We start from the raw sequence: 20,844 nt of genomic DNA, 5'->3' as shown, positions 1-20,844 counted from the left end.
CACACACACACAAAACCTATGGCACTATTATTATCCTCATTTTACAGATGAGGAAGCTGAAGCCCAGAGATGCCAATAAACTTACCTAGGATACACAGCTAGTAAATGACAGCGCCAGAATTCAAACCCAGGTGGCCTGGCTCTGGTCTTTCTCTACCAGAGCCAGACTAGTGGGGATGTACTATCAGACAAAACAGGGTCTGGGCTTGAGGGAATGCAGGGACTGACTTTAGCACCTGTGCTTTGTTGGTAAAATTCGTTTTTCCAGGGTAAGCATGTTGTCTATGCTTAGGCCTAAGATGTGTTTCTGAATCACTCTGTCAGTTGAACTGTATTTTAAATGTTGCGGGGGCTGTTCCTACTGAAAAGAACCCTGCAGCAAAGGCTGTATAAAGCAAAGAATCTATTTTTACAAACTTAGATTAGGACATTTAAAAGAATGGAAGTATACCACATAGCACAATTCAGTATTCACCACACACAGTTCAGCAGTTTTGCTGTGAAAAGAGTAAGTACTTTCCTTAGAAGGTCCACAGCTTCTGTGGACCCAGGGAGATGCTTGGCTCTTCCAGTGACCACTTCTCCACAGTGACCCTTTGGGGTGGGCAGCCCTGGTCCCCTCTCACAAGAGACAGTGCAGGTTGAGAGAGCAGGTAGAGCACTTAGCAGGAGCGGGATCTGAACTGCAGTCTGCTGCCTTAAAGCTCATGTTTTCTCTACTGCGCAACATAAGCCTGAAAATCTAGGTGGTTTTGATATGGTAGACCCCCACCCACCCCCCCCGGGAGGATCATTTGAGCTGCTCTGCCTTACCGAGCTGCAGCTCTAGCTGCCAGCAGTCCTCTGTCCCGTGTGGGCAGCCATGCTAAGAAAATCACTGAATGTCGTCGGACGGCACCACACGCCTGTGGTCCATTCACTGAGGAGCCTTCAGTTTGTCGGTTCTTTCCACTGTCTTCCTGGTCTTCTCTGCAGTGGCTACCCAGCCTCTGCCTCCTGATTTAGCCTCGTACTTCACTTACTAGTCTGCTTTCTCTGTAAACTCACCTACTGTGTACTCTCCCCACTGCCAGAACCTTACCAGTGGGGGACCCACCCATCCCCTCAGGTTCAGAGGTGTCACTGTCCCTACTCCTTTCTTGGTAGCATCAGTTGTCACTTTTGCATCTTCTTTTCTGAGTTCCTTTCCCCCAGGAGGTCAGTTTCTCATTCTTCAAAAGGTCCTGAACTTCTTCCACCTCTCTCTCTCCCCATCACATCTCAGTCAAATTTCTCAAAAAAGCAAGGTACACTCTGTTTCCCTCTCTTCCTAATCCAGGACACTTCTTTCTTTCTTCTTTTTTTTTTTTTCCTTTTCTAGGGCCACTCACGCGGCATGTGGAGGTTCCCAGGCTAGGGGTCTAATCAGAGCTGTAGCCACCGGCCTACGCCAGAGCCACAACAACGTGGGATCCGAGCCACATCTGTGACCTACACCACAGCTCACAGCAACACCGGATCGTTAACCCACTGAGCAAGAGCAGGAATCGAACCCGCAACCTCATGGTTCCTAGTCGGATTCGTTAACCACTGTGCCACAATGGGAACTCCATACTTGCTTTCTGTATGGCTTCTGAACCACACGGTCTCTTGTCTGGGAAGGCCTCTTCATTACCAAATTGACTATGCATCTCTTCATCATATCTGCACTATTCAATTCTGTGAGTTTGGCACTGTGAGACTGGGACTCACCTGCTTCTCCCCTCTCTGGCCTTCTCTTCAGCTAGCTTCCTCTGGCCACCCCCAAATGGTGCCCATGCTGTACTCCTTCCCGAGCTGCTCTCTTCCATCTTAGCTGTAGACCACTGCCTGTGGGTGCAAGACTCCGCAGATGGTATAAACCGTCCAGGCCTCTCCGGAACATTAGATGTGAACTCTCTCTGCTCACTGGCTGCTCTGCGTGGAGGTCCCATTGGTACCTCGGGTTTCCTCTCTCGTGATATCTTGCCCTCTGCACACACATCCGTGATCAGCTCTTCTTTAGTCACCATTAATAGCACCACAGCCTATCGCTTTTCACATCTGAAACCTGCCATTCATTTGAGATGCCCCTCATTCTCATGCTCCGCATCCAGTCTACCAAGGCCTGTTGATTTGGCCTTATGAATACTTCTGACTCCTTCATACCCACTGCCTTCACTTCTCCTGGGCTCTTGAGGTCGTCTTTTCTCTAATTTGACTAAGCCACACTTTTGACAAATGATCATTCTGAAATACAGAATTAATATTTCTCCAATGTTAAGACTCCACTGCTTTCCTAGTTCTTACAGATAAAAATCCATTTTTTAGCCTTCTCTGACTCCCACTAACCCCTTCAGATTCATCTCCTTGGATGCCCACCTTGCGTTTTAGGTAGGAATGCCTTTGAGTGTTTGCCCAACAGTTTCACCCAGGAAGTTCTTTCCTCTGCCTTGTCAGTGGGGTCTGTTTCTCTTCATCCTTCAAAACCCAACTGAGACATCTCAAGGGAATCTTCCTTCATCTACAGAGATGGTTTAAGAGCTTCTTTCTTTTTTGCCAGTGGACTTCGTACACACTTCTGCATCCTTCTAGAATCTGTGAGCTTCACCCAGAGAACAGCTCTTTGATCTATGTTCCCAGGACCTTCTCAGAAAGAATCTACAGATCCAAACTGCTTTAAATTTGCACTGCCTAAAGCAGCTTAAGCAACAAAGGGAAAGGCGAGGCCACCTTTCCGGCAGGGGAATCACAGCTTGGCAGGGAGGGAGTAGCTGGGTAGTGCAGACGCCACAAAGGATCAGTGTGGTGAGTGAGTGGACGCGAGCCTCAAGTGAGGGCTTGGAAAAGTCCCAGATGCCTCTTCCCCGGCCCAGCTCAGAGGGGACAGGGAGACTCTGAAGCCCTTGTGCAGCCTCAGTCTGGGATCCGGAGCTGCCAGGCTTTAATCCGGACAGGACCAGAGGAAAGTGTTCTGAGGTGGGAGGGCTAAGGGAGCCGCACCCCAGTTCCTCCTTTTCTCCCAGGTTTCCCCTACGGCTCCTTCTAGCACAGGACGAGGGAGTAAGATGGGCGGGCGTGCTTCCTCCTAGGGACCAGCAGGCAGGCAGAAATCAAGAAGCTCAAGAGGGGCAGACTCCGCCAAAGCCTGGAGGAGACGCGGACTTTCTACTCACCTGGGGCCCTGAGCCCGTCAGAGGCAGCCCCGCGCCCCGTGGAGCCCACCGCGGCGCCCCTGACCCCTAGTCGAAGCAGGACGGGCCCCGGGAGCGACCTGGAGGTAACCGGGCTAAGGCCGCACAGGGGAGGGAGCGGCAGCAGGGCGGGGCCCGGCTGCTGCCGAGGGGTCCTCACCCTGGGCCCCCTTTCCTCCCGCAGGACGCGCTGTGGCTGCAGGAAATCTCCAATCTGTCCGAGTGGCTGAGTCCCGGCCCTGCGCCCTGAACTGTGCCCCCTCCCCGCGCCCCCGCGCCCGCGGGGGCCGCATGTAGTCTGTTGTTCAATAAACCTGCTCCGCGCGCGAGTGTGTCTTTAGTACCGCGCCGGGGGCGGGGCGGCAGCCCGCGCCGTCGGATGACGTCACCCGCGCTTCCGGCAAGCGCGGGCTGGGCAGCGGCGGGATGCGTCACTGGTGCGCGCCGCGGGTCCAGGCGCGATGGCGGCGCTGGGCGGGGATGGGCTTCGCCTGCTGTCGGTGTCGCGGCCAGAGCGGCCGCCCGAGTCGGCGGCTCTGGGCGGTCCGGGCCCCGGGCTCTGCTGCTGGGTGTCCGTGTTCTCTTGCCTCAGCCTTGCCTGCTCCTACGTGGGCAGCCTCTACGTGTGGAAGAGCGAGCTGCCCAGGTGCGGGGGCTGCGCGCGCGGCCGGAACCCGCGCCTCCGCGAGGCGGGGCTGCGGGCGGAGCTTGGGCAAAAAGAGGGCGGGGCCGCGCTCTCAGGAGGAGGCTGGGGGCCCCTTGAACTTACTGCCCCCTTCGTAGGGACCACCCTGCCGTCATCAAGCGGCGCTTCACCAGTGTCCTGGTGGTGTCAAGTCTCTCGCCCCTCTGCGTGCTACTCTGGAGGGAACTTACAGGCATCCAGGTGCGAAGGAGGCGGGGCAGAGGGTAGCGAGGGAGCCGTCTCAGGGCTTTTTGGGGGAGGGAGCAAGACTGATGCCCCCTTTCCTGTGGCTCAGCCAGGCACATCCCTGCTCACCCTGATGGGATTCAGGCTGGAGGGCATTTTTCCAGCAGCGCTGCTGCCCCTGCTGCTGACCATGGTGAGTGCTCCTGCTTTACGTTTCCTTCTCTGCTCATTGTTGTTATTAGCGTGACACTCCTTTCCATGGCCCCCCCCCCTTTTTTTTTTTTTTTTATCTTGATTGTGTCCAGCCTTAGACTGATGGGAGACAGGTGAGATAGCCCAGGGCCCTCGGATATGCATAGGTGGAAAATCCTGGCGAAGAATAGGAAGCTTGAAATCTCATCAAGCCTTATCTGAGCAAGGGCAGTGGATTATGGTTTGAGCCTTTCCTTTGATCGCTCCTGTTTTTCTTCCCCCAGATCCTTTTCCTGGGGCCACTGATGCAGCTGTCTATGGATTGTCCCTGTGACCTGGCAGATGGGTTGAAGGTTGTTCTAGGTGAGTCCTCATAGTTGAGGGGAAAAGTAGGCACAGGCAGTTCAGGACTGTGAGAAGAGGGAATCAGTGTGCTTGTGGTGGGACCTGGTGGACACGGGGCACGGGAACACATGTTGGGTGGTCTCTAAGAGTTAGTTCCTGATGTTCACTGAGTTCCCAGCAGTAGGGACTCTCCAGCAGTACTTGGCGTGGACAGGAAAACACTGTCCCTTGTTTCCCTTAACCTTTGGTTTCCCAAACTAGAGGTTGGTCAAATTTTGATGTTTCCAGAGTTTACTATCAGGATACGCTACCCTCCCTTTCAGACCCCTTGAGACAGTGTTTTATACTGGGTCTGATAAAGGGACCGTTCCCTGTTCTCACGAGTATTTATGCTTAACCTGAGTTTGGCCAGGGGGAGGTTGTGGAAGAGGGGCCCTTGGGGCCTCTAGGGTCACTTTATTCAGTAGTCACTCATCACTTGTCCCAAATCCCTTCGCTAGCACCTCGCTCCTGGGCTCGCTGCCTCACAGACATGCGTTGGCTGCGGAACCAAGTGATCGCACCCCTGACAGAAGAGCTGGTGTTCCGGGCCTGCATGCTGCCCATGTTAGCACCGTGCACAGGCCTGGGCCCTGCTGTGTTCACCTGCCCACTCTTCTTTGGAGTTGGTGAGTTTGTCTTCCTGGTCCTGCTGAGATGTTGCTAGCTTGGGAATTGGGAATGGGGTTCGGGGCAAGGGCAGGGCCTGGTGGGCAGGCCGGGAGGAAAGTGATACTGTTCTCATCTTTCTCTCAGCCCATTTTCATCACATTTTTGAGCAGCTTCGTTTCCGCCAGAGCAGCGTGGGGAGCATCTTCTTGTCTGCAGGTGAGTCCTAGAGAGCTTGCCTGGGGCAGTCCTGGGCTGGGCATGTGAGGGTGTCCCTGATAGTCACTCTGGAGGAAGAATGGGGAGCAGAGTATTGGAGAGGCCACTGACTATGGGAGTTGGGGTGGGGAGGAGAGCCTAGGTGCTGGGGCAGGCAGCCACTATCCCCAGGGCAAGGGGGGAAGGGGCTGTCCCTGGCTGATGGGTGTACAGTGCAGGGGCAGGAAGGGCAAGCAGGGGTGGTCATTCTCGGCCTCCCCATCTCCAGCGTTCCAGTTCTCCTACACAGCTGTCTTTGGTGCCTACACTGCTTTCCTCTTCATCCGTACAGGTTGGTCCTCAGTCTCTCATGGGTCCCCAGGGGGCTCAAGGGCCCATAGGAATGGGGGGTGGGGTGGGTGGGGGGAGAATGGGAATCTGTGTTTATTCTAGGAGTGATGTTTCTTCTACCACAGTCCTTGAGACAGGCTGAGCCAGGGTCCTCAGCCTGGTGCGGTAGCACAGGAGGAGGGAAGCAGAGGCCGTGGTGTGGGGGGGGGGGGGAGGGGTGGTTAGGGGTTGGGGGCATTGATCTCCTGTTTCTGGGGATGAGGGTCTTAGTCCTGGAAGGGCCTGGGTTGGTGGTGGGGCTGCTCCATGAGCTATTCTGTGTCTCCTCCCCAGGACACCTGATTGGGCCAGTTCTCTGCCACTCTTTCTGCAATTACATGGGCTTTCCTGCCGTGTGTGCAGCCCTGGAGCATCCACAGAGGCGCCCCCTGCTGGCAGGCTACGCCCTGGGTGTGGGACTCTTCCTTCTTCTGCTCCAGCCCCTCACGGACCCTAAGCTCTACGGCAGCCTCCCCCTTTGTGTGCTTTTGGAGAGGGCCGGGGACTCAGAGGCTCCACTGTGCTCCTGACCCATGCTCCTGTACACACGCCTATGGACTCATGGGCTTCCCAGCCCCTCCCCATCAAGGGGTACTGCAGGGGAGGAGCTGGCTGAGGTCCCGAGAACTCAGGAATTTTTGTAGGGGATCGAAGCCAGAGCTAGTTGACTCCCAGGGACCAAGAGAAAGAAGCAGATATCCAAAGGGTGCGGTCCCTCTTAAAAGGGGGTTGAGGAGCAGCTGGGGGTGAGGGGGCAAGGGGCAGGTCCCAGGAGCCGAGCACTCCCTTCCTCACTGGACTGCTGCTTCTCTGAGCTCCTCTGCTGCTCCCATCCCCGCCCCCCACCTCTGAAAAGCTGCTTGGGGGTGGAATTTATAAAAGCCCTCCCCCCAACTTCCCAGGGTTTTCTCATTGTCTTTTTGCATCAGGACTTTGTATTGGGATATTAAAGAGATTTAACTTGGGTAACACGGCCTTGGACCTTTGGGAATCTGCCTATTCAGAGTCTTGGGGAGTGTGCCCACCACTGTCCTGGCTAGTGTGAGCACTAACCTCTAGGCAGGTCGGCCGGCAGTAGCGGACAGGACGGGGGCTTTGGGCTACCCCTCAGTCTCTAGCTTCCTCCTTCCTGAACCAGGACCCAGGTCCTAGCGCAGATGATCCTGGAACTGTTGGTACCAGGTCTGGGCCCAGCTCTTCCTGGGACCTGTGCCTGTCTTCAGGATCAGGAGCAGGGAGAGGGACCCAGGGCCCTGACCCCAGTGATGGAGCCTCCATCCTCTGACCTTTGATAGGTGGACCCTTCGCTCTGTGCCTTCCACAGAAAGTCTGCCAGCCTCACACCACACAGGAGGAAACAAATCTAAGATGGAAGAGGAACCGGCTCGGTCACCTGGGAGTGGAGGCTTTTCTGGCTCTCTCCACCTCAGACCGCTGTCACGATGCCACTTCTTTGGTTCCTGGAGGAACCCAGCACAAAGGCTCAGAGAGCATGAGCAACCCTGCCAAGCAACACTGGAACTCAAGGTTTTTTTCTAGAATCTGGTAGTGTTTACGTGCTCTTCCTGTTCTTAGAATGGTTCCTATGTTCTCATTCCCCTGCCTCTATGCCGCCCCCCCCTTTAAAAAAAACAAAGACTGAGAGAATATTCTCCCTCCAGGTCCTATCCCAGACTCAAGGAGGTTGTCCCACGTCCCCTTCCCTGAGGGTGGTGGTCGGAGAAAAGAAAACGGATGTGCAGTCACTCCCTGCAGCCCCCAAACACAACTGGCTGTGACTAAACTGTATTTATCTGGATCTAAAAGGGCGCCGTGAGTCACATACCTGCCTTGCTGGAGAACGTTCCTCTCCGCTAGCCTGCATGGCAGCTGCCAGGGAAGCTGAGGGAGTGAGCACAGGCCGGTTTTATAGAGGATCCATTTGGGATCTGGGAGTCCGAAGAGGGGGCAGCGCAGCCCCACCCCAAAGATTAAGCGTGGTACCCCAAGATGGCTGGGCTGGCAGGGTGCCGGGATGTACTTCCTGCCTGGTCCCCCGAGGGTCCCTCCCCTTCCTATATCCCTGCTCAGGAACTGCCCAGCGCCCCACCCATCTCTTCACTGCACCCTCCTCCTCCCCCGTGCGGTGGGCAGCTGCCCAGTGATAGGAAGGGGTGCCGTCCCACACACAGGTGGGGAACTGTGGGGCGGGATTAGGATTCTCCCCAGGGCTGGTTGTGGGGGGGTGGCAGGATTAGATCCTGGGCCTTTCAGTCAGGGGCGCCTAACCTCCCATCAGAGTCCTCACATCCAGGGGGTCTCACCTGCCCCCTACAAAGTGGTGTCTGTCTGCATCTAGTGCTGCACTAACAGGGTGGGAGGTTAGTCCTGGTCTAGAAAATAAAGCAGGATGTGGAGAAGCAAGTCCACCAATAGGCTGGTCTTAATCCTCTCTGCCTCTCACTAGCTGTGGGGCACGGCCTCTGACTCCATTTCTGTGTCTCTTAAAAGGGGTAAAGGTTGATTCTTTGAGTTAATAGATGTTACATGCTTAGAACAGCCCTTCCCCCCGTCCAAGCTCTCAGTGACAACTAGCGAATTCTGTTTTGGGTGTGTATACAGTAGGCACTCAGTAGTGGCTTAACCCAGGGCCACAGTTTCCATCCTCACTGCCCTCCAAGGAGGAAGATACAACTGAACTCCCGCAGGGGAGTCCTCAAGGGCAGCCCTGGCCCTCTGCTGAGTGGCACTAGGGGTGGGGTGGGTTGCACAGGACCCAAAATGGAGGGCAGGGGAAGCCAGTTTTATTGAGCAGAGTTCTCAGGACCTGGGTTTGGGTCTCCCCTGCAGGAGGCAGGACCCCTAAGTCTGCTCCCCTGGGTCCTGGGCCCACCTGCGCCCCCACCTGTGGCCTCCAGCAAGGAGAGGACCCTTATTTGGCAAGAGATGAATATGTGAGCAACTGTCCACTGGCAGGTGGAGGACAGATGGCAGGAGGAAGTGTCTCCTGCCCTGAGCAGCTGAGGACAGGCGCTCCAGGGCCAGGCCTTCCTGCCCTCAGCCCTGGCTGGCCTGGGCCTGCCCTGGCAGCACAGCATCTTGAAGGCTTGGGGTGTGGATGGTTGGCTGCCAGTCCAGGGCAAGATCACTCAATCTCCAGGATGAGGTCGTCGCCCTCCAGTGTCATGTCTGTGGTCACGTGGACCTTGCGGACAGTGCCCTCCATGGGCGAGGTCACCACAGTCTCCATCTTCATGGCACTGAGCACACACAGCGGCTGGCCCTTGGCCACCTTGGCCCCTGCCACCACCTTGATGTCTATCACCTTCCCGGGCATGGGTGCCCCAATCTGGCCCTTCACATCCTTCAGGGCCTTGGGGTGGAAGTGCATCTCCTAAGGCAGGGCAGAGGGAACGTGAGACGCCAGGCCCTGCCCAGCCCCACCCCCTGGCTGGCCCCAGGGGAGCTGTACCTTCATGGCCTGAGTGTCCTTGACCAGGATGGATCGCAGCTGTCCGTTGAGCTCGAAGAAGACCTGCCTCTGGCCAGCCCGGTTCAGGTCACTTATGGCCAGGGCTTTGATGTGCAGCGTCTTGCCCCGCTCCAGCTCCACCTGCAGAGAGGAAGTGGAGGCTCAGAGCTAGGGCTGGGGGCAGCTTGGGGAGAGGAGCTCTCTGACCCAGTCCCAGGGAAGCCCCCCTCCCCACCCTGGGTCTCAGCGCCTCGATTGTAAAGGCCTAGCGCCCTGGTCTCTTTAAGGTACTTTCGTTAACCCACAGCTATGAGGCCAGGTACAGCCAAGCCAAAGCCTGGGGCTCTAGCTGTGTTGGGGTCCGTAGGGGATGGCAGGGGTGCCGGGGTGGAGTGCAGAGGGGTGCCCGAGCCACTGACCTCAAACTCCTCTGCAATTTTGGGTCCCTGCAGGAAGAGCCGGGTACTGAGGCTGTCTAGGGGCCCAAAGGTGGCAGTGAAGTCCTTGAAGTGGGCAAAGACGTCGGGGTACATGGCCGCTGAGAGCACATCCTCCGGGGTCACCTCCTCCCCGTGCCGTTCTGTCAGCTCCTTCTCCAGGGCCTGCAGGTCCAGGGGAGGGAGGGAGGCTCCAGGCCGCCCCTCCACCCTTGGCAGGTCCTTTAGTACCTGGGGTACAAAGCAGAGGGTCAGGCCTGAGCCCTGCTCCCCCCTCCCCCACACCACTGGGCCTGCCTTACCTTGGAGCGAAGGGGCTCAGGAAAGCCCCCATGCGGGGTGCCGATGTAGCCCTGCAGGAACTCCACCACTGAGCGGGGGAAGGACAGCTCTTCTGCCTGGGCCTCAGCCTCTGCCCGACTCAGCCCATTCTGCACCATAAACTGGGCCAGGTCCCCCACGATCTTGGAGGAGGGTGTCACCTGAGGAGAGGGGCCCCCTGGGTTAGGGGGCCAGGTATTTTACAGCGGCCCAGAGGCAGGGGTGAGAGCACTGGGCCTGGCTCACCTTGATGAGGTCACCCAGCATCTGGTTGGCCTCCACGTAGGCCTTCTTGACCTCCTTGAACTTGGAGCCGAGCCCCATGCTGTGTGCCTGGAAGTGCAGGTTGGTGTACTGGCCTCCTGGGATCTCGTTCTCGTACACATCCGAGTTGCCAGACTTCATGGTGGCCGTGCAGTCAAAGGCTGCGTACAGCCCCCGGGCCCCCTCCCAGTACTCACTGTAGTCAAACACGCGCTCCAGGGGCACCCCTGCAGTCAGGCCAGAAACAGGACAGGGCTTGGAAATGTGCTGGGCTCCCAGGTGCTCCTCCCAGAACCCCAGGCGCCATCGCAGACGTGGGTGATAGAAGGCAAGGCCAGGCAAAAGCATTTGGATTCTAGGACATGCCCGACTCTGCGGGGGACTGGAGCTCTGCAGGGGGATGGCCGTGGGCAGCTGCTCTTCATACCTGTGTCCAGGGGAGTCCCTCGGGTACAGGCCACCAGGGCCCCCAAGCTGGGCTGCGAAGTCATTCCAGACATGGAGTCGGCTGCCACGTCGACCACATCGGCCCCAGCCTGGGCACAGGCCAGCATGGCCGCCACGCCCGCCCCTGACGTGTCATGGGTGTGGATGTGCAGCGGGAGGTCGGGGAAGCGGTCCCGGAGGGAGCTGACCAGCATGGTGCAGGCGGCTGGCTTCAGCAGCCCTGCCATGTCCTGAGGGCAAAGGGGCAGAGAAAGACAGGTGAGGCGGCGGCATGATGGGTGCCTGGCGGGGGAGATGAGGGTGTGGTGGGGAGACTCCTGGGGTGGGCTGGGCAGCCCAGGCACCTTGATGCACAGGATGTGGGTGCCAGCTCGCACCAGCTCTTCAGCCAAGTCCATGTAGTACTGCAGCGAGTACTTGGTGCGGCTGGGATCGGCCACGTCGCCCGTGTAGGAGATGGCAGCCTCCACCACACCGCCGGCACTGCCCACCGCCTCCATGCCCAGCAGTAGGTTGGGCAGGTAGTTGAGGGAGTCAAAGACCCGAAAGACATCCATGCCGTTCTCCTTGGCCACCTCGCAGAACCTGAGTGGGTAGGAGAGCTCGGGTTAGCTCCTCCCGCAACTTCCTTTCCTGGCTCCGGCCCACTTACAGCGCCTGTGGAGTAAGATCCGATGGTCTGGCCTGGCAGGGGATGTACCCACAGAGCTGGGAGGGGGGCTGCCCAGAACGTAACCGTAGAGTGAGGGAGCCTGGGCTGGGCAGGGTCGCCCCAGAGGCCTCTGGCAAGGGGCAGGGCTGTCCTGTCCTAGCCACATCAGTGTAGCTCAGTCCGCCCAGGTCAGAAGACTCAGCTGGGGATTCTTTGCTTTGCAAAGGACGGGCAGGCAGCTAAGGGAGACGGTGAGACCTAGGTTCCAGCCCCAGCTCTACCAGGTGGCCTGGGACCAGCCATCTGCCTCCTAGGGTCTCCACTGGAAGCCCTTCTAGTTCTCTGTGATTTCGCAGCCCTTGCTGGATACAGCTACTGAGAGGCTTGCTTTCAAGCCCACGGTGGGGAGCATGGGCCACCACATTGTGGCCTGGCACAGGCCGGGCCACACAGCGCAGTGTCTGCCCACCCGCTCCAGGCTCACTTGAAGACCACATTGTCGGGGTAGTTGGTGTAGCCCACGGCGTTGGCCCCCCGCAGAAGCATCTGGAACGGGATGTTGGGGATGAGCTCCCGGAGCTCCTGCAGCCGCCGCCAAGGGCACTCATACAGGAAGCGCATCGCAACATCAAATGTGGCTCCTGCACAGGGAGCAAGAGGCCCAGGTCAGCCCTGCACGTCCTGGGGAGCCGGCCACACCCTGCAGCTCTGAGCCTGAGCCTAAGACTCTGGCCCTGAGACCAGACCCTGCTCATCTTCAGGGTCGTTCATATCCCAGCCCCGACCCCTGCAGACTCTCTCCTTGGCTGATCTCCTGGGACAGCTCAGGCTGTGTCCCCCCGGGCCCCCTTTCCTAGCCCCCCCTTCTCTGTGCTGTAATTAACAGGTGTCTCTTCTCTCAGACCCTGAGCTGCCTGGGTCTCATGCCCGGCACCAGAGTGGGCGCCAGTCATTATTTGCTAAAGCAATGAACGCTGTGCTTTGTTCAGTTCTCACTGGTTCCCTAAGTATGAACATCCCGAGCTTCCCTGGGGAGCCTGAGTGGCCTGCCTACACTGTGGGTACCATGTTCCAGTCCCCCTCCAGCCTACCTCCCCAGTTCTCTATGCTGAAGAGTTTGCTGAAGTTGTGGGCGACGTAGGGGGAGATCTTTTTGAGGTCGTGGGTTCGCACACGAGTGGCCAGCAGTGACTGGTGGGCGTCCCTGAAGGTTGTGTCCATCAGCAGCAGCCCCTGGTGGTTCCGCACGGCTCGAGCGAAGCCCTCGGGACCCTCCCGCAGCAGGATGTCTCTGAAACCAGCTGGAGGCAGGCCTAGGGCAGACTGGGCATTAGCACTCATCCTGCAGACGGCAGCCCCCTCTTTGTTCCCCCATACGAGCTGGCAGAATGAATCTCACCTACCTATGGGCACCACAGGGACAATAGGGTCCGTGGGGCTGGGGTTGGCCTTGACAGGAATCGGGGTGGTTGGGCCGTTCACCATGATGTGTCCTGGGGAAAGAGCGGGCAGCTGGTCAGGCAGGATGGGCAGTCAGAGCTGAGGGCAGGAGGGAGTAGTTGTGGTCGGGGATGGGGTGTTCCTCCAGGATCCCTAGTCTTCCAACTGGCCCCTGTCCTCTCCACAGCCAGGGCCTCCTGGGTCCAGGCAGTGGGGACCTACTGAGGGCCACGTGGATGGAAAAGGGGGCCTCTAAGATCAGGAGCGAGGAGGGTGAAGCAAAGGAGGAAGGTGCAGGACCAGACTGAGGACAGGGGCAGCGGGTGCTGGGAAGCTCTCTTGTGGGGGTGGGGCAGAAGCAAGGCGTCTGGGAGGGCAGAGGAGGGCAGTCTGGGGCCAGACCAAGGTAGTGCAGCAGCTTCTGGGCCCGGTTCTGTGCGGGCCGCAGCTGGAACAGCTCCGGGTTCTCGTCGATGAACTGGGTGTCCACGGTGCCTGCCAGGAACTGCTGGTTGTTGAGCACGTTCTGCAGGAAGGGGATGTTGGTCTGCAGGACAGAGGTGGGTGGGAGGGTCACTGGGCAGCGTGGGCAGGGAAAGGAGGGGCTGAGAAGCCACCCTAGGCTAGCACAGCCTCCCTGGTTCCCCAGGACTCCACACTGAGGTTCAAGCCACCCCATCTCGTCACCACCCCCACCCCCACTGTGGCAGAGCCCCCTGAGCCGCCAGGGGTCTGAGCCCGTTCTTTGTCCTTGCTCCCCCTGGAGCACGTCCTGAACCGGGATCTGGAAACAAGCACCTCCTCCCTCCCGCGGCCCAGAACACGGATCAGGCCTTTCCCACGGCACCGTGGCATGAAGCAGCCACCTTCCTGCCCACCTTGCCACGCTTCTTCCAAGAGGCCCTACCTCCTCCCCCCACCCCCCCGACAGCCACGCTTCTGAGGTCCCTCCTGCAGTTAAATCCTGTGGGCACCTTCCCACCATCCTCTTGCCAGCAGCTCCCACCTGGATATTCTCCCCCTGGGCTTCCATGACATCTTGCTCCCCTCCTTCTCCTGTCCCCACTGGGGGCTCCTCCCACCCCTGCAGGATGGAGTTCTCAGGGCTGTCACCCAGCAGACTCTCCCTGGGTTGCCTTGTCCTGAGGCTTCAGCTCCAGGCCCAGGCACCTCTCCTCGTGTGACCCTCACACAAGCTCAAGCCCAAAGTCAGCTTCTCTCACCCAGTCCTCCTCTGCCTCCTGGGGGTGTCTCGCCACCTACCCAGTTACCAAAACCTATGCTCCATCACCCACGCCTGTGTCACTGGTCAAGCCAGACGACACTACCACAACCATCTCTGGACTGTGAAGCCCTTGTCCACAGGCCATGCCTTCTGCCAAGCTTCCTTGTCACAGCCACCTCTAGTCACACCAAACTTGCTTTGTGCCCTCACCTTCCACCCCTCTGCACCTGCCTGGCAGGCCAGAACTCAAAGACCTCATCTGTCCTCATCTGCCCTCATGGTGGAGACGGACTCTCCCCTTTCTAGGACCCTGTGGGATCAGCTGTTGGAAAGGTCCCCCGTCAGCCTCATCATCCTTTGCTTGTCTGCATCCATCATGTGGCCAGGAGCGCTTGAGGGGCAGGGGTGCTGCCTGAGGGACTCGTGTCCATGTGCTCTGTGCACAGGCGTCCTCGGTTCTGCTCATTAAACAGCTGAGTGACAGCATCAGGCTGGGCCAGAATAAGTCCAACCTCTCCTAGCCTGGAAGCCAGTGCTAGGAGAGATGCCCTAAGACTTCAAGGCCAAGTGGATGGGATTCCAGTGTGCCTGTGCCTATGACCGTATGGCTACAGCCTGGCTGTCACTTCAGAGAAGGCAGCTCTGTGTATCATCCATTCAGGATCCCTGGTGGCACCTTCAGTAGGTCCAGGCCCAGTACGGGCTGTTGGGCCCTGTTGCTACTCTGAGAGATCCTCCCTGTCCCCCCAGGGCTCCCATCACCTGGAGGCGGGGATTGGGAAGGGCACCCGCCCAGCATCCCACCAGCTGCCACTGCATTGCCTGGTGCCTGCTGCACCTGAGACTAGTCCATGCTCCGCTGTAAGAGATGTGGACCTTTCAGCTGGGCCAAGGCATGGCACTGGAGAAGGGAAAACCACTTCAACCATCTAAAGAACCTAGAATCAGGCGGGGGTGAGAGGGATCTTCGGAGCCCCCCCCCCCCATCCCACCCTGCACTCTTTTGTAGACCCCTCCCTAACTTTGAAGGATCTGTCACCCCATCTGCTCTCTGTGGGGGAGTAAGCTGCATGGGGGCAGGGACCAAGCCCATCTGGTTCCTGATGTACGGGAACCCCCTGCTCATGGTGGACACTAGTGCACGAGTGTGTTTAGAGGAAGTGAAAACACTTTTTATGGGGAGAAAAAAAACAAGGCAGTATCTGATGCCACTGCATATCAGAGTTGACCCGAGCTAGGATCCAGCACCTTCATTTTACAAATGCAGGAGCCTAGGCTCAAGGGGTGGCAACAGACTGGCTTTCCAGCTGCCAGGTGGCTAAGCCCTTCACAGGCTGCCTCATTTCTTCTCTCACCCCACGAAGTCGTTACAATTAAGACCCATGGCCAAGATAAGGAAATGGTTTCAGCGGTTAAATAACTTCCTCAAGGTTACCTGGTGCACCAGGCAGGGTGAGAATTCAGTCTGTTTCCCTGAGACATGGGAAAAAGGAAAAAGGCAGGGAGGGACCTGAGTAGCCGGAGGACCAGGGATACTTAGGGGAGGAGGTGACTTCCCCTGTGTTCTGAATGGGCAGCCAAGGCGAAAGACCAGTCGCCAGCGTGGTTCTGAGTCCTCAGCACTCCCACCTAAGCCCCGGATTTCAGAGGCAGAAAGCCGGGAACCCAACTCCCCCCCGCCCCGGGAGCCCTTTCTCGGTAGAGCCGAGCTTGTCTGGGACACTCTTCCAGGGAAATGACTCGGGCGCGGCAGAAGGGGTAAGGGGGTCTGCCGACACAGCCACTGACGCACAGCTTCAAACAGCGTGCCACCGCCGGCCTGCTGGGAAACCGCGCGGCGCAGACCAATCGGGCCGGAGGCGGAGACCGGTTGGCTCCCGAGCGCGCCAGGCGGGGCGGGGCGGGGCAGGGGAGCCGGGGAGGAGGGAGGGGCCGGCAGCGGGGGCGGGGCACGGCGCCAGCCCGGAGGCCGAGCCCTCTCGGCCCCACCCCACGGGAGCCCTGCCGGGGGGCAGCGCCCCGAACCCTCCCCTCTCCCCCCGCAGGGCCGTGCCCGTTGGGGACCCTCCACGTGACTTGGTGATGCAGGACGGTTGTGACCTTCAGCGTGTGTCTGTGAATGCGAGGGTCCCAGCAACAGTGCGGTTTTGCACCCGGCCCTGCTGGTGGGTGCGGGGACGTGTGGGTGTGTGGGCATGTGTGGGTGTGTTGGGGAGGGTGCCCAGCGACATGTGACAAAGACTCTCGTCTCTGGGAGATGGTGAAGGGGCCCGCGAGCTGGCGCTTTGTCTGGCTGTCTGCAGAGTGACGGTTCGCGCAGCGGCAGCAGGCGCCCGTGCGGTGCAGGATGCCGGGGCGCCAGGGTGGCCGGGGGCGCGCGCGCCTGTGCCGGGGTGAGTGCGCTGCGGCTGCGCTGGGGTGCTGCGCGGCGGGTCCGCGCCGGCCCGGGCCTCGGGCGTGACCAGGAGCCCCCCGTGGGTGCTGCAGTGGCCGCGCGTCCCGGTGACCTCGGGAGCCAGCCTGGGCCCGGGTGGATCTCCGCGCCCCTCCCCGTCTGCTCTCCACGTGCGTGTCCGCGGTGCGCGTGCTCGTTGGCGCGCACCCGCCTGCCTTTCGCGGCTGCTGCCGCCGCTGCCGCTGCCGCGAGCCGCGCCGGGAAAAGGTGCCGGGAACCGAGAGAGCCCGGGCCGCGGGCCCGAGCGCCATGGGCCGGAAGGCGCGCCGAGGGCGGCTGGTCAGCCCCGGGCCTCACCCCCGCGGGAGAGCCGCCTGGAGTCGGCGGGGGCCGGCCGGGCCCACGGGGAGGCCCGCCCGCGCCCCCTGAGCTACGGACACCAGGTGAGGGGGCCGCGGGGGACCCCGTGGGGGTTGGCCAGGGAGGGGCAAGGGGCCAGGGAAGGGTTTAGGGCCGCACCTGCCCGGGCAGGGGAGGGGATGGCGCCGAAGGCATACTGGCGATTCCAGGGGATGCCGGGGAAAGGAAGTTCCGGGACCCTCCCTGCTCTCATGGCCACCTCCGCTTCCTGCTTCATGCCTCACCTTGTCCCCAGAGCCAGGACTCCCCCTAACTGCTTGGGAAATGTGACCTTTACTCAGGGGGGCCTGGCCCTGCATGCCCCAGCCTTCTCTCAGCCTTGGGGGACCCCTTGGGCCTTTAACTCTGACCCACCCCTAGGCCAGCCTCTGGAAGCTGGCCCCTGAGACTGGGCCCCGGGGGGCAAGCGGGCACCTGTGCCAGCCTCACCTGTACCTGGGCCGTGACCCTTCCCTACAGGGTGCGCACCATGGCCCCGCCACTCCTGCTGCTGCTGCTGGCCAGTGGAGCGGCTGCCTGCCCACTGCCCTGCGTCTGCCAGAACCTGTCCGAGTCACTCAGCACCCTCTGTGCCCACCGAGGCCTGCTGTTCGTGCCACCCAACGTGGACCGGCGCACAGTGGAGCTGCGGCTGGCTGACAACTTTATCCAGGCCTTGGGGCCGCCAGACTTCCGCAACATGACAGGGCTGGTGGACCTGACGCTGTCTCGCAATGCCATCACCCGCATCGGGGCCCGCGCCTTCGGGGACCTGGAGAGCCTGCGCTCCCTGCACCTGGACGGCAACAGGCTGGTGGAGTTGGGCGCCGGCAGCCTGCGGGGCCCCGTCAACCTGCAGCACCTCATTCTCAGTGGCAACCAGCTGGGCCGCATCGCGCCTGGGGCCTTCGACGACTTCCTGGACAGCTTGGAGGACCTGGACCTCTCCTACAACAACCTGCGGCAGGTGCCCTGGGCCGGCATCGGCGCCATGCCCGCCCTGCACACCCTCAACCTGGACCACAACCTCATCGACGCACTGCCCCCGGGCGCCTTTGCCCAACTCAGCCAGCTCTCCCGCCTCGACCTCACCTCCAATCGCCTGGCCACATTGGCCCCCGACCCGCTCTTCTCCCGGGGGCGCGACGCCGAGGCCTCGCCAGCCCCCCTGGTGCTGAGCTTCAGCGGGAACCCCCTGCACTGCAACTGTGAGCTGCTGTGGCTGCGGCGGCTGGCACGGCCCGATGACCTAGAGACCTGTGCTTCCCCGCCGGGCCTGGCTGGCCGCTACTTCTGGGCAGTGCCCGAGGGCGAGTTCTCCTGCGAGCCACCCCTCATCGCCCGCCACACGCAGCGCCTCTGGGTACTGGAGGGCCAGCGGGCCACGCTGCGGTGCCGAGCCCTCGGCGACCCTGCGCCCACCATGCACTGGGTCGGCCCTGATGACCGGCTGGTCGGCAATTCCTCCCGAGCCCGGGCTTTTCCCAACGGGACCCTGGAGATTGGGGTGACGGGCTCCGGGGATGCAGGGGGCTACACCTGCATTGCCACCAACCCTGCCGGCGAGGCCACAGCCCGTGTAGAACTACGGGTGCTGGCCTTACCCCATGGAGGGAACGGCAGCACCGAGGGGGGCCGCCCGGGGCCCTCGGACATTGCAGCCTCGGCCCGTACTGCTGCCGAGGGCGAGGGGACGCTAGAGTCTGAGCCAGCCGTGCAGGTGACAGAGGTGACCGCCACCTCGGGGCTGGTGAGCTGGGGGCCAGGGCGGCCGGCGGACCCTGTGTGGATGTTCCAAATCCAGTACAACAGCAGCGAGGACGAGACCCCCATCTACCGGTGAGGACGAGCTCCGCGGTCCGTGGCCCCAGCCTCGCCCCAGCCGCCCTCCCTCTGAGCCCTGCTCCTCCCTCTGGGGCTCAGCCACCTCTCCTGCTCCTTCTCCCTCCTTGGGGCTTGCACACACCCTTCCTCAGCTTCTGAGCTGCCTGGGGGAGGTGGGGCTGCAGGGGAGGGATGGGGAGGCACGGGGAGTGGAGGGCCTGTGCCTGGCGAGGTCTCTCAGGCTTGGCAGAGCAGGCGAGGCGCGGGGCTTGGTGTCTGTGTTTAAGCACATGGGCCTGTGGCATGTGCCCCTCTAGCGCCTCCGCAGCTGCCCTGGGCCTGGGTGCCAACACGCGCACCTGTCTGGCCCCTTGCCCTGTCTCCAGGGCCACACATGCCTTCTTAAGTGAACACACAGTCAATCCCACGTGGTCCCGGGGACCTAGCGCGCGGGGTGGGCTGTGAAGAGCGCTTCGCGGCCCAGTGGGTGTGGGGAGGTGGATGTGGGGACAGGGCCTGGACCCCGACGCCTGGGCTCTGACTACCTGTCCTCACCCACAGGATCGTCCCAGCCTCCAGCCACCACTTCCTGCTGAAGCACCTGGTCCCCGGTGCCGACTATGACCTCTGCCTGCTGGCCCTGTCACCTGCCGCTGGGCCTTCCGACCTCACGGCCACCAGGCTGCTGGGCTGTGCCCACTTTTCCACGCTGCCAGCCACGCCCCTGTGCCACGCCTTGCAGGCCCACGTACTGGGCGGGGACCCTGACCGTGGCTGTGGGGGGTGTGCTGGTGGCTGCCTTACTGGTCTTCACTGTGGCCTTGCTGGTTCGGGGCCGGGGGGCCGGGAATGGCCGCCTCCCCCTCAAGCTCAGCCACGTCCAATCTCAGACCAATGGAGGCCCCAGCCCCACACCCAAGACGCACCCACCGCGGAGCCCCCCACCTCGGCCCCAGCGCAGCTGTTCCCTGGACCTGGGAGATGCTGGCGGGTGCTACGGTTATGCCAGGCGCCTCGGAGGGGCCTGGGCCCGACGGAGCCACTCTGTGCATGGGGGGCTGCTCGGGGCGGGGTGCCGGGGAGTGGGGGGCAGTGCGGAGCGGCTGGAAGAGAGCGTGGTGTGATGGGAAGGGAGCCAGCCCGGGGCGGGCTGCACAGGGCAGAGGGAGTGGGGTGGGCAGCCTCCTGGCCTGGTGGGTCAGCACTGCCTAGAGCCCCTCCCACTTTTACCCTGGGTACCTCAGGCCCCCTTTTGCTTGGCAGGACAGGGGGCCCTTTCCCTGGTTCTGGCCTCCAGTCGGGCAAAAAGGGACAGGTCCCTGTGACAGGTGCTCATGGCCTCTGAGGCAGGGGCTGCAGCCACCAAGTGGGAGTCTTGTTTTTCTTTATAATAAAATTACTGGGGACACCTCAGTGCTAGTCTCTGGTCTTGTCCTGCCAGGTTTCCCTGAGAAGAGGGGTGGGGACACAGGGGCCAGTGGAGGCACAGACAAGATGGGGTCAGTGCGGGGATACCAGCCCGTGGAGGTGGCCCCAGCAGCCTGGGGTGTCCTCGGCCCAAGAGCGCTGTGGGGACCAGGTGCCTTTGTGCTCCGTGCCCGCTCTAAGTGCAGAGAATGCCCCTTCCGGGCAGAGCATGAACGGGACATCACGTCCTCACGTAGCATGGGTGTTACGGTGCATAGGGCCCAACAGGAGCAGGTAGGCGATGCTGCAGGCCTTCTGGGCAAAAGGACCTGGGCTGCCAATGCTCTTACGCCACTAGAAAGTCCCCATGGCTCCCACTGGTGACAGCCTGTTCACCACCTGCCAGGCATACTCTGGATTTGTACAAAGTCATCCCAAAAGGTTGGAAAGGGCTAGGAATCCCACACCCTGCTCTCAGACCAGGACCCCCTGGAAGGTTCCTATAGGGGGTGCAGGCCCTGAAGGAGACCTCTCAACCGCTGCACTGATGCCCCTCGTGGCTTTGCTCTTGCTGGACACCCGGGGCAAACACCAGGGGGCACCCATGCCCACATGGCCACCTCCAGGAACCAAAGTCTCGGGTGGTGTGCCCTGCCCTGCCTCCTGGCCCAAGTTCCCGTCAGCCTCTGGCCCAGGCAGGGCCTCCCCAGCAACCATGCTCCCGGGTGCCAGCTGGAGGCGCCAGTG

The 20,844-nt window shown here is 60.7% G+C and overlaps 4 protein-coding genes across 11 annotated transcripts in view; 3 read left to right on the top strand and 1 right to left on the bottom strand.

Moving 5' to 3' along the window:
- C4H11orf80 (chromosome 4 C11orf80 homolog) overlaps positions 1–3,520 on the top strand; it is a 104,370-nt gene extending 100,850 nt beyond the window's left edge. The window contains 2 exon segments of the mRNA XM_047775160.1: positions 3,090–3,277; positions 3,376–3,520. Coding sequence (XP_047631116.1) covers positions 3,090–3,277; positions 3,376–3,441 — 254 coding nt within the window. The 3' untranslated portion in view covers positions 3,442–3,520.
- Positions 3,521–3,555: 35 nt separating this feature from the next.
- Positions 3,556–8,238, top strand: RCE1 (Ras converting CAAX endopeptidase 1). Of its 4 annotated transcripts, none has more exons than XM_047775156.1 (9): positions 3,623–3,837; positions 3,975–4,077; positions 4,172–4,255; positions 4,539–4,617; positions 5,100–5,267; positions 5,395–5,466; positions 5,735–5,797; positions 6,130–6,246; positions 7,131–8,238. In XM_047775156.1, the coding sequence occupies exons 1-9, from the start codon at positions 3,653–3,655 to the stop codon at positions 7,382–7,384; spliced, it is 1,125 nt and encodes a 374-aa protein (XP_047631112.1). In that variant the 5' UTR covers positions 3,623–3,652; the 3' UTR covers positions 7,385–8,238. The 4 variants fall into 4 exon arrangements, with proteins under 4 accessions (XP_047631114.1, XP_047631115.1, XP_047631112.1 ...); XM_047775155.1 differs by having other exon boundaries at positions 3,624–3,837; positions 4,176–4,255; XM_047775158.1 differs by lacking the exon at positions 7,131–8,238 and having other exon boundaries at positions 3,556–3,837; positions 4,176–4,255; positions 6,130–6,804.
- Positions 8,239–8,596: 358 nt separating this feature from the next.
- The window catches only part of PC (pyruvate carboxylase), a 105,115-nt gene continuing 92,867 nt past the window's right edge, over positions 8,597–20,844 (bottom strand). For all 5 annotated transcript variants that reach the window (XM_047775148.1, XM_047775149.1, XM_047775153.1 and 2 more), the window contains 11 exons: positions 13,250–13,394; positions 12,811–12,900; positions 12,499–12,720; positions 11,892–12,048; positions 11,100–11,340; positions 10,736–10,985; positions 10,291–10,535; positions 10,026–10,205; positions 9,706–9,954; positions 9,287–9,427; positions 8,597–9,208 (listed from right to left, as the gene is read on the bottom strand). In XM_047775148.1, coding sequence (XP_047631104.1) covers positions 8,960–9,208; positions 9,287–9,427; positions 9,706–9,954; positions 10,026–10,205; positions 10,291–10,535; positions 10,736–10,985; positions 11,100–11,340; positions 11,892–12,048; positions 12,499–12,720; positions 12,811–12,900; positions 13,250–13,394 — 2,169 coding nt within the window. In that variant the 3' untranslated portion in view covers positions 8,597–8,959. The remainder of the gene's footprint in view (positions 9,209–9,286; positions 9,428–9,705; positions 9,955–10,025; positions 10,206–10,290; positions 10,536–10,735; positions 10,986–11,099; positions 11,341–11,891; positions 12,049–12,498; positions 12,721–12,810; positions 12,901–13,249; positions 13,395–20,844) is intronic.
- On the top strand, positions 16,737–19,877 carry LRFN4 (leucine rich repeat and fibronectin type III domain containing 4). The gene is given in 4 exon segments (XM_047775154.1): positions 16,737–16,910; positions 17,347–18,705; positions 19,252–19,447; positions 19,449–19,877. Coding segments are annotated over 3 exon segments (1,911 nt in total). The 5' UTR covers positions 16,737–16,910; positions 17,347–17,356; the 3' UTR covers positions 19,815–19,877.

Source organism: Phacochoerus africanus, chromosome 4 (genome assembly GCF_016906955.1).
Source record: "Phacochoerus africanus isolate WHEZ1 chromosome 4, ROS_Pafr_v1, whole genome shotgun sequence".
Classification (NCBI taxonomy): Eukaryota; Metazoa; Chordata; class Mammalia; order Artiodactyla; family Suidae; genus Phacochoerus; species Phacochoerus africanus.
Note: the sequence above shows the minus strand (reverse complement) of the source record. Positions and strands in the feature narration are given on the sequence as shown.

What these genes read in the sequence shown, in the direction of transcription:
- RCE1 (XM_047775156.1), top strand. Translation starts at nt 3,653, where the DNA reads ATGGCGGCGCTGGGCGGGGATGGGCTTCGCCTGCTGTCGGTGTCGCGG. An exon ending in CCCACTCTTCTTTGGAGTTG is followed by an intron (nt 5,268 to 5,394) that starts GTGAGTTTGTCT and finishes TCTTTCTCTCAG; the next exon opens with CCCATTTTCATCACATTTTT. An exon ending in GCTGGCAGGCTACGCCCTGG is followed by an intron (nt 6,247 to 7,130) that starts GTGTGGGACTCT and finishes GACCTTTGATAG; the next exon opens with GTGGACCCTTCGCTCTGTGC.